This window comes from Cupressus sempervirens, chromosome 6 (assembly GCF_028749045.1).
Source record: "Cupressus sempervirens isolate cs-2001-9-10 chromosome 6, ASM2874904v1, whole genome shotgun sequence".
NCBI lineage: Eukaryota > Viridiplantae > Streptophyta > Pinopsida > Cupressales > Cupressaceae > Cupressus > Cupressus sempervirens.
The window spans coordinates 703,747,950-703,759,583 of record NC_143123.1 but is presented as its reverse complement, the minus strand read 5'-3'; the positions used below and the strand labels follow the sequence as shown (position 1 = coordinate 703,759,583).

At 31.7% G+C, this 11,634-nt stretch overlaps 2 protein-coding genes across 2 annotated transcripts; both read right to left on the bottom strand.

The window, feature by feature from the left end:
• Nucleotides 1–4,044: 4,044 nt before the first annotated feature.
• LOC149554225 (G-type lectin S-receptor-like serine/threonine-protein kinase SD2-2) lies at nucleotides 4,045–4,982 on the bottom strand. The gene is made up of 2 exons (XM_089790486.1): nucleotides 4,743–4,982; nucleotides 4,045–4,446 (listed from the first exon to the last, which is right to left on the bottom strand). The coding sequence occupies exons 1-2, from the start codon at nucleotides 4,980–4,982 to the stop codon at nucleotides 4,045–4,047; spliced, it is 642 nt and encodes a 213-aa protein (XP_089646612.1).
• Nucleotides 4,983–5,139: 157 nt separating this feature from the next.
• LOC149554224 (G-type lectin S-receptor-like serine/threonine-protein kinase At4g27290) lies at nucleotides 5,140–11,402 on the bottom strand. The gene is made up of 4 exons (XM_089790485.1): nucleotides 11,067–11,402; nucleotides 10,771–10,982; nucleotides 10,371–10,557; nucleotides 5,140–5,277 (listed from the first exon to the last, which is right to left on the bottom strand). The coding sequence occupies exons 1-4, from the start codon at nucleotides 11,400–11,402 to the stop codon at nucleotides 5,140–5,142; spliced, it is 873 nt and encodes a 290-aa protein (XP_089646611.1).
• Nucleotides 11,403–11,634: the final 232 nt, after the last annotated feature.

Genomic DNA, 11,634 nt, shown 5'->3' with positions numbered 1-11,634 from the left:
ACACAAAAGTAAATTACAATTATAACAAATAAATTTGATCACATTTCATATGTATAGTGAATGACTAATTAATTAGCATGTATTTACATTGTTCAAAATTTAGGGTAAGAGTGTCGATGGCCCTAGTACAGATTCCTCAGCCCAATTTTATGTCATTTCAATGAGTCAAGAGGTATGTATCAATTTAATCATTTAAATTAATACATATATTTATTAAGTAATCATATGAAGGATTGACAAAAAAAATTTATCCATGTGCATTAGTTCTCTATTGGACCATCAACATTCACAAGGGACTTTGAGCCTAAGCATGATACGAGCTTCGTAGAGGTACATTTGTTTCATGTTAATTTAATTCATTTGATTATATATGTTTCATGTTTCATATTACATGTAAATTGTATTATATGACATGCAGTTGTTGACATCTGAGACTCCTCCTCATCTTTGTCAGTCCATCGATCATGGAGTTGCTACAACGATGGCTAGTTTAGAGCCATTGACTAAAGTGTGAAAGATATTTCTTAGTTTTAGTTGCTTTTTATAATAGATAGTATTTAAATTTCAAATGTTATTTATAAGTGATTATATTAATTGAATTTTTGTAGGGCCTTATTACACCCGATCATCCACGAGCCTTTGAGATGGGTGTATAGAGTGACTATTTGATGGTGGTAAGAAAATAATTAATTTTGTGGGTACATATATTTGATTTTAACGTGTAATAATTATTGATTCATATCTACTTTTTTTGCATCAGCTCTAATTAAAGAAGATCCTAAACAAGATGACAAGTGAGCATGTGAGGAAGACCCCATCATCCAAACCTACGGCCATTTTATTTGTTTTTGGTTGTTGTATTCTTTCTCCTCAATAGCATGCACACGAGTTGCAAAACTTGAAGAAGTTGCTCACCCACCTCCTCAAAATGCCTCCTCATCATCGAAGATCAAGATCGGGATCACGTAGTATGCTTTCTACTCTTGTTTTTGTATTGTTTTATATGTTTTTGCATTGTTTTGTACATTTTTACATTGTTTTGTAGGTTTATTCAGTTTTCCTTTAAATTTGTTTATTATTTAGAATGCAATTAATTTCTTATCAGCAAATGTGAATAATAAACCACCAAATCCCTAGCCTGATCAACAAGATTAAGATGAAAACCCTCCACAAGATCCAAATCAAAACCCTTCACAAGATGAAAATCAAAACACTCCACAAGAAGAGCAAAAAATTTCACAACCTCCATTGATTGAAAGACCTCCTCCTAGCACCCAAGACAAATAATGAATGAAATAAAAAGAGGGAAACATGAATTAGAAGCACTCATTGGTAGGTTGAAAGCTTGTGGAAAAACCAATCCTATGAAAACACAATTGGCATCCTCCCTTGAGTCCATTATGACCCATGTAGCTTACATAGATATATATTAAATATTAAATATATTAAAAAAACTATAGATAAGAGAAAATATTTAAATTTTAAAAATAATAATAGGATTAAACCTAATTGACTATAATGTAAGTCATAAATAACATTAATTAACATTATTTAAGTGTTCCCTGCAATAAAATGTTAGAGAAATAATAATGAAATTTAATTTTGTGATTTTAAAAACTAATCAAATAATAGTAAAATGTAATTTTTGATTAAATATTCAAAAATGTGTCCACTATATAATTTTAAAAATACTATTAAAAAAATAAAATTGATAAATGATACTTGTCTTGGTGGCATGCCTTCCAAAACAAGAGCAAAAAAAATTATATTTAATTTTTTTTAATAGAAATACCTAGGTAGCAATAAGGTGTGCTCCAACCTTCACCACTAAACGAAAAACAAGGATTAATTTGCTCTGATATGATGTTAGAAATAATAAAATTGAAATGAACTAAAATAATTTAAAAAACCATAAATTAATCCAAGAGAATTTGTAATAAAAATAATTACCATACTTTATTTGATCTTTCCAAGATCAACACAAGAGAGGATACAAGAATTTTGAAAGGGCAAAGCAAAGAAAAGCCTTTGTGAATTATATGAATGAGACAAATGCCTAAAGAATGCTGAGAGAGAGAGAGAGAGAATGAGATATGTGGAGCCAAAAGCTCATTACAGGAACTACATAGTGATTATGTGTGTTGAGAATGAGAGAGAAACATTTCTTATAAAGAGATGAAAAGAGGAATTATTTAGTAACTCCCATGTGAATGATTGCCACATTCATAAGTGTGTGCAAAACAACTACCATAATCCTCTTAAGGAGGAATAACTAGTTTCCTTATAAAATGAATTACAAAAAGAGTTGTCCTCACACATGGACAATAAGACAAGCAAGTGACATGTCCTCACATGTGGACTAGAGGACAAATAACATAAGTGATACCTTAGTTTATCCCATTTAATAAATACAACCAAAGAATGATTACTAATTCTAACAAAGTAAAACAAGTTTCAAAATTTACTTTTAATGGAAGAGGACATATGTTTGTACGGATTGAAGCTCACTGATAATATTTTATAGTGTGATTGAATAGTTGCATATATATATATATATATATATATTAAGTCTTCCATTATGCAAAGAATATATAAAAATTATTCAAGCACATTGAAGAAACAACAAAGAGTGTGAGTGTTTGATATGTCTAAGTGAATTTCAGAAAGAGGAGAAAGTTGCATGAAGTGATTGTTGTAGAAGTAAATATCATGAGGAGTTTATTGGGAGGTGAGCTCAAAGAAGGGGAAGATCATGTTCCATCTATCCGACATACTATTTAAGTGGGCATCAAATGATTCAGAGAAAATTATTCCTAAAAATAAACTATGACCTTTGAATCATGTGTATTTCCCACCGACAATGACTATCCAACTATCCTTCTAAACTCTGTGCACAAAGATGGTACATTTTCTTCCATCTAAGAACTGTCATTTACTTTTAAACAATGGAGAATATTTTTTACATTTCAAACCTTTTCCACGTGTATTGCATATTTATGGAATTTGATGTAACATGGTCACTTTGTTTTGTTTTTTCAATTCAATTTAAAGGAAGATAGCTTAATAAAATAAAATTAAATTAAATTAAATTAAATTTGTTATACAAGTAAATTATATTTTATATTTTCTATGTAATTGGAGGGAATATAGTTCTTTATTTTTGTTATGAATGTATCATAAAAAATGTATGTTATAAAAATAATTTGTTTTCATTTTCATTGTTAAAATTTTCATATAAATTAGTTATTTAAGTTTTAAAAATATAAAAATAATATTAAGTTTTTATAAATGTAGTTATTTTTATCTATATATTTAAAAAAATTAATAATATATTATTGATATTTGGTCTTCCATTCATGACCTACTTATACTTATTAAAATGTTCCATAAGTTGAAATTTTAACATTTTTTATATATTGTAAACAAAGAGACTATCACTTTTACAAGATAAAGATGTATTTAAGGTGGATAGTTTTACTTGTGCGATTCGTGCCATTCTGCTTGATTATACCTTAATGTTTAGATTAAATATTACTGATAACTAATTAATTTACCTATATCAGTTCAAATAATACATTATAAATAAATTCATATATCTATACCAATTCTTATGTAGCTTAAAATTTAAGATATTCATAATTCTAAAAGGCTAAACGTATAAGATAGTGACACATGAAACATATCATATTGTTTAACTATTTGTCAATTTAAAATTAGTTGGTGAGTGTATAAAATATTTAACTGAATATATTTTGCATTTGTCAATCTTCTATATGAAATACAATAACACCTACTCTTTATTGCTTTTTATAAATAATTTAATATTTTAACTTTTTCGAACTATCTATAGCAATTAAAATAGAATATGGGAGACGATAAAATATGGATTTGAATCAGTGAAAGAAAAGGTCGCGCAGGAACAATTGTTGAGACAAGCGCTTTTGCATGTTTGGAGAGTCGTCGACTGTTGAATATATTGAAAAGCATCTTTATCAGATATGGACTTGTCGATGACTTGGAGGAAACCATCAGTGGAGGAGCAATTCAACGGAGTATCTCGAAGACAACCGCTTGACCACCACTCGAGAGAGGGTGGAAGCCATCCATACAACTGCATGACTGAACGTTTTCTTGGGCGAAGCAGACTCCATAAGCTCCGCATATGCCATACACTCCGCATGTTTGGGGTCGAGAAAAAATCAAGCTCCAGCAGTTGTTAAACCAGTAGTAGACTACTAGCTCGCCGTTGGGTCTGACAACTTCCCTCACCAGCACTGGACGAGCTTTGGGTATAAACCAGAAAGTGTGGTACATTCTTGTGGGAGAAAACACCATGAATTCATCTTTGTAAAATAGAATTGCTCTAGAATCTAGCAAAGTGCTAAACTTGCTACGTGTCCACTCTCCCGTGCTGTAATTGTTGGGTGATGCAACGCGCTCCCCTACCTACAGGGAGTTAATTATGTGGTGTTCCATGTTCACTAAAAGTCATGGCTTTTGGTGCAACGGTAAATGGGCCCCACAATTGGTATCAGAGCTTGGTCTTGGCCTGGTCATGGGTTCAAATCTCCCCGGTGCCTTTCCGACCCGCGTAAGAACCTGGTATGCGCGTCGAGGGGGAGATTGTTGGGTGATGCGACGCGCTCCCCTGCCCACAGGTAGTTAATTATGTGGTGTTCCATGTTCACTAACAGTCATGGCTTTTGGTGCAACGGCAAATGAGCCCTACAGTAATATGAAACACCATTTTTATACTGCAGCGTAAAATCTGTCTTACCCGAAGATGGATTTATTTGGTAAAAGAAGGGCCCTGGCGCTGGATCCACCGAACTCTTCCAAGAGATTGCTCGCATGCCTTTCCAAAACTTCATGGTAGGCACGTAATGATCTGTGGGATATGAGAAACTCTCCCACGCAGTCTCAGAACTGTTTTCATGGGCTCCTAGAAGAACAAAATTATCAGTGTCAAGTATGGAAGCCATGGATGCGGCCTCTGTTTGCTGAGTGTCATTAGTCGACCAAATGACTTCTCCTTGTAAATCAGAGATCGTGAGATAACCAGGAGAGCGTCAAAACGCCGGGCATGTTTTTGATGGGAGTTTCTCTGTTAGCCACCCAAATGATGGTCTTCTCGGAGATTTACCAGTTGTTCGTTCCATTGGGATTAAAAAATCCCAATTCAAAAGTTCCATTCTTTGAAGTTCTGGTCTGGTTTCCTCTCAGAGCAGCCCCCAAAGAGAGGGTGTCTACACCATCAACAAATAAATTGCAACTGCGCTGAAGAACAAGCAAGGCAAGAGCCAAGATAAGACGTTTCAAACAGTTGACTGCTACATGATCCATTTTGTTTTGTCTATGATTTCTTTCTTGTTTTTACAGATGCTTAGCAATGGATGATGCACGCCTACTGTTCTGGATAGCAGACGCATATCATGAGCTAAATTATCTGGTCAAACTATTTATGGACCTTCTTTATGCTTCCATCCATCGTAGTGGGAAGTACCTCAATCATGGTGTATGGTTCCATATTAAACACGTAGATTGGCGGGCTATATTTTTCTTGAATCATCATTAACCCATCTCAGCTATGTATTGACTGTGGTATCCCCATTTGGCATTCAATCAAACAAATAGATGGCTATTTCTCTTGGCTCAAATCTATCACATAAATGTTTCCCTTCAGATCTTGGCATTAAGTCAAATGGTCGATGTGTTTTGAACCTCCACCCGCATGAGTTGTACAATGACTGTCACCATCTCTATCATTCATTTTGTCAAGCAGTTACCGTGCTCTATCTGGGGAAGCATCTGATTCAGTTTACCAAACCAACCTACTTCTTTATCTGACCTGCCCACTTTAAATAGATTTCAGACTCGGAGTCTAAAAATGTCACGCTGCCTTAAATCATACCCACTCGATAATAAAGTAGTCTTCAACTTTCCTACTTTCACCACTCCTTTTTCTGACTTGTCCAATGGCATTTAGTGTGCATTTAGTGTGCAAGAGGTATGTCATAATTATTTTTACTACATCAATTCTAGTATTTTAAATACATTCTGTAACTCTATAAAAGATTCATCTTTGCATATTTGGAATTTCAAATACAATGCATAAAATATAACTCTACTCGTGATACATCTTTTTTATTCATCACAATTCTATTTGAAGAGTTATGTAATTGTATTCCTTACTTGATGTAGTATAGTTTCAAATCAACAATAACTTTTTGAGAGTCATTTTTTTTGGTATGCAAAAGCCTCAAACCCTACATAGAATTGAATTGCACAATCAATACATTTATTGTTATCATCAAATTTGAATATGTAATGAAATTTAATAACATATTTAAATTTGAAACACAAATGTAGAGTTTGTGGTTTATTTGCTAGTGTTGGAGGAACAATATTTGATAATGTTATCAAACAGGTCCCCTCTTTTTTTCAGCAAGCAACAAATGGGCTTTGTTGCATCTGTACATATCTTTCAAATCTGAATGCTTGTTGAGTTTGGAGATTTGAATCTTCACAATCTCTTGATATTTTTGTGAATGCTAGCCATTGTTAGTTAGTGTTCCCGATGTTGGTTATTGATCTCTGAAGTGTGAGCCCTTGTGTTTTGTGTATTGTTAGGGCCCATGCCAATTTTTAAGGTATGTGATGGTGGATGCTACGACTTATTGGTAGCACTAGAAAAATAATTTGACTACTTTCATCCCACGGCTGTCAAATATAACTTCTAAATTCAAAAATGGAAAATAAAGTGAGTGAGGTGCTTTATCAACGTCATTGTACACAATCTTGACTTGTCCAAGTGCACCATTGACAAGTCTAGTTTCCATTCATAAATGTGCAAAGAGAACGACTTCTTTTCCAATACATAAGAGGAACTTTGATTGAGGTTGTTCTTCGTCCAGATTTGAGCATGGTAATCTAAGTTTCTCTGCATTTGATAAGGCAATTGGCTTTGCTAAATATTGCAACATGGATTTTCTATGGAGTAATACCATTTCATTTGTGGAGAAAATACGTATGTATGAAAAAAAAAGAGATAGTTTTCTTTTATGAACCTGGTGTGGAATTTGATCATGACATTAGAAGCTACTAATTTGCAATTGTTGGTGTTGCATTTCATAAATTTGATAGGAGAGACCAAAACTACATCTAGATAGAACTGTCACTACTTTGATGGAATATATTTTCTAATTTAACAGTAGTTGTGAAGCTTTTCCATAGTGTCCTGCCATAGAAACTTGAAACATACATTGGGATGTCTTTGACTAGTGGTAGTTGTCATAAACTACACCGAATAGAACAATTGATCCAAATGGGATGTGGTTATAAGGAAGAAATACTTGTCGTGGCCTCATATCAATTTTTTCTAGTAACTTAGCTTCAATAGAACATATTTAATCTATTAGAACACAATGAATGAAGTGCATGCTCTCTTGGAAGGTTGCAAGTATTCGTCCTTGCAAGGGTGTCATTTATTTGATGGGCATTTAGAGGGTATAATGACTTGTTGATACTTGAATGTTGAATGTCGCTACGCTTATAGGTGTGAGAAGTACCATAGGTGATTGTCCATAAGGTGTTGAATTGATCATTGGATGCATTAGGTGTTTCATAAGGTGTGACTTTATGTGCCTATTGTTTCTTGAAAAAAATCTCCAGTTGTAATTGTTGACTGTAAGAATGTAGATATGCTAGAATAATATCATATGCCTTCTTTTGTTGTGTTGACAACCTAGTTTGTTGTAGTAGATTAAGTTAATGTGAGACTTGAAATTTTAGGCAATTTGATTGTATGAATGTTGTAACCTTTTTTTGTAAACCATTCAATTCAAAATCTTCACAATATTAATATTAATAAAGATCAACTAAATTTTAAAAGATAGAAATGATAAGTTAATTGAAAAGAAATTAAATTAAATAACTAAATCTTAATTAAAATAAATATAAAAGTAGATATAGAATTCAAGTTAAACTTTTATACTAAAAATACTCAATTAGAAATCGAACTTAACAAGTCAAAAATAGAATTGTACATTCCACAATCTTTTCATAAAGAGAATATTAAAATTGATTTTTATTAATTAATAGTCTTTATTTTTTAATGTGATTATTAAAGTGGATTATTGTAATGACGGATATTTTACAAGAAACTCTTTAACATAAATATTATTTTATCCAATTGTAATACTAATGAATATTTTGATCTTTTTCAGATTTATAGAAAAAATTAAGTTACATTTTTTTTTTCAAAATTTATAATTATAGATCTATTTTTTTAATAAAAATTAAAATTTTGAAATAATCTTATATCTAAACTTAGAAAAATATTTAATCATTTTCTTTACAACTTATTGTATATTAATTAATAATTGAAATGTTTTAGTTACCACAAAAAAATTCAAACTATAGTTATCATCTATTTATTACTATGAAACTTTTTAAAAAATGAAAAGTCACTTTAAGTATAATATTAATATTGAGTAATTTAAAATATTTTAAAATGAGAAAAATATCAAAAAATTAATGTTGAAGAAATCACAAAACAATTCATTATAGCTAAGGCAACCCAACATAGTCAAGCTTAACAATATTAGTTCTTGTCCTAAGAATTATATACATTGAACTAAGTTTAACCAAAGATTATTATTTGAGTTTCTAAATGAATCATGTTAAAGATAAAGAAAAAAAATTAAAAATTAAAGTTTATGTATGTATACATGCATGTTTTTAACAAAATAAAATTTACATTTTAATTTTCTAAACTATGATCGATTGTTATAAATTACCCGATAAAGCATTTTCCCAAGAATTTTCTTTTTCATTCTAAATTTTTATTTTAAAAAAATGGGTTTATAACTATTTTAGTTATAACACAACATAATTGTTGCTCATTTTCTTACATTTTTTTTGAAAAACTAAAATAATTTCAACTTTATAGAAAAAAATATCTTCATACTATAACATATTCTTGTTAGATTAACAATTATAAAATTTATATTCAGTTCAAACACAATGCCTTCATATAAAACACAAATAATAAATTTATTTTACTATTTTTTAGTTGATTCATTTCACAATCTGAAGTTCTTGTTATAATTATAGTAACTATTAATGGTATCATGTACAACATGCTCATATTTATCTCATGCTCATATCTATCTAATGTCACTCATGAAGAAGGAATAAAGTTGTACTATGATTGATTTTTTATGTAACAAGGAAACAACATATTAAGATTTAGGTGAGAATATTGCTCTATGATCAATCAAAGAATCACAGTTGACATACCCTATGTAGTGATTTTTCTCCTATTTGTATGATAATATGGGTTCAGTTTGAATTTTTAATATAGAACAAGTATTAAAATAAATTTGAAAATAATTACCATTTTAATACTTTATTACTTTAAATGTATATAAAGTTTAATAGTTAGACATTTAAAGTATTTAGTCAATAGGTACTTGTATTTTGTATTCTTTACATTCACATATAAGCATTATTTAAAAAAACAAATTAGATTTGTGTCTTCATTATATGCATCAATAATCTATTTACATTTCTTATTTTTAGTCACCCTTAAACAACACTCACTAAGAGAAAAATTAAGTTTGAAAAAATAAGTCAACTTTGACTATTTAACACTTTTAGCCTAGGAATTAACCCTTTGTGTGTAATGTTTAAGCTATTCCCTTATTTTCAAGTTCTCAAAGTTAATGTAGTATAAGCTTTTCTTTATTAGGAAAAACTTGCCAAGAATTATATATTATTTTAACTTTGTAACCCATTATTATATAATGGATATTTGAACTAATCATGTTAAATATATAATAAACACTCATAATAACAATGAGAAACAATTCTACGATTGAAAAAAAGACTTACTAATAAAAGAATCCTTCTATAACATTAATTATAATAAATGAATCTATTTAATTCAAACATATTTTATTAGTATAATAGTTTTTACAAACTTGATACTTCTTACTACAATAATACATATTTATAGAAAACCACTTTTATATGCTTCTTTTTATTATCCAACTCTTCCTTTGCACTTTCAAATAAAAAACAATATCAGCCCACCCCTTTCGAGTCAATCTATATTGTGGGTCAAGACGTTTCCAGCTATACTAACTTGAAAATCCGATTTGTCACTTTGCTCTGCATTCTTGATTCATTCGTTGGACTCTCTTTGTCTAAACAACATGGGTGTAAGTGTTGAGAGACCCATCTTGCATGTACTCATAAATAAGTATTCTATGACACCCCTCCACGCAGAATCCCTAGAGCCTCACCAAATTTACATGATGGATGTTTCAAATGGTGTTATTTATCTCTGCATGCAACTACTTTTCTACCTGTACTGAACCCTCCAATTTCTTCACGGCTACGAGTGCATTGTCTGGCGGAGTCGCTTTGAAAATGAAGCCAAATGCTCCCTTTCCCAACTTATGGCTTAAATTGTTGCTTGCAATTTTGAGCTCTTTGTAGCTGAATGATGTGAGGGACTTTGATGTGTCGTAATCTTGGAGCAATCTCCTGTGCCTGTTATGAATAAACCATGCACAAATTAAAAGACTACTAAAAAAAGCAACGCCCAGAGGAATTGCAAGGTAGAGTGCAACTACTCTACCTCTACTGCTTCTTCTTCCTGTGTGGACTAACAACTATTTGACATCAGAAGTAGCCAAACAAATGAAGAATGGCTCACCTTCAGAAGAATTAGAATCAGCCTGAATGCCTAATAGATTACCAAACCATAATTTACAATCAGAACCAGTGAAAGAAAAGATTGTGCAGGAGCAATTGTTGAGACAAGCATTTTTGCATCCTTGTAGACTCAATGACTCTTGGGCATATTCAACAGCTTCTACATCGGGCAATGACTTAACAATGTCTTGGAGGAAACCCTCTGAGACGAAGGAGCATTTTAATGGACTACACCGAACACAACCACTTGACCACCACTCCTGAGAATTCCATATTCTAGCATTTATTGGCTTGAAACCATCCATACATCTGCATGACTAGATGTTCTCTTGCTTGGAACAAACTCCATAAGCTTCGCACAGACCATAAACTATGCAATTTGACATAGGTGAATAATAAACTAGGCTCCAGGTATTATTAATTAGAAAGTAGACAATTGGCTCGCCCCTAGTGTTGAGAACATTCCTCGCCATAGTCATAGCTTTAACTTTGGGTGTGAGATCATATGCGTAGTAGAGTCTTATAGGAGAAAACTCTACCAGTTCCTGCTCAAAGGACTGATCAGATACTGCCTGCGGCATGGTGGAGTAGTATTTGCCAGTCCGGTCCCCCGAGATGTAATATGAAACACCATTTTTGTACTGCAGCAAAAACTCCTCCTTTCCTGGGGATGGATTCATCTGGAGAAAGAAAGGCCCAGGTGCCGGATTGGTTGAGCTCTTCTATGAGTTCACTTTTATGGTGGGCACAAAATGATCTGTCAGATATGAGAAACTCTCCCACACGGTCTCAAAAGTGTTTTGGGGATCTAAAATTTTTGATTGACTTGAAAGGGGTAGGCTTATATTTTTAATAAGTTCCTACCTTTGCTAAGAAACTAATGGAATCATTAGATTTCATATTAGTTACATA

Excerpts from the sequence above, each read along its gene's own strand:
- LOC149554225 (XM_089790486.1), bottom strand. The coding sequence starts at position 4,982 with ATGGCTTCCATACTTGACACTGATAATTTTGTTCTTCTAGGAGCCCAT. Across the intron at positions 4,447-4,742 it reads CGCTGCAGTATAAAAATGGT|GTAGGGGAGCGCGTTGCATC; the intron begins GTTTCATATTAC and ends AACTCCCTGTAG.
- LOC149554224 (XM_089790485.1), bottom strand. The coding sequence starts at position 11,402 with ATGAATCCATCCCCAGGAAAGGAGGAGTTTTTGCTGCAGTACAAAAAT. Across the intron at positions 10,983-11,066 it reads GTCTGTGCGAAGCTTATGGA|GAGTGGTGGTCAAGTGGTTG; the intron begins GTTTGTTCCAAG and ends TGGAATTCTCAG. Across the intron at positions 10,558-10,770 it reads GGTTCTGATTGTAAATTATG|GCACAGGAGATTGCTCCAAG; the intron begins GTTTGGTAATCT and ends TATTCATAACAG.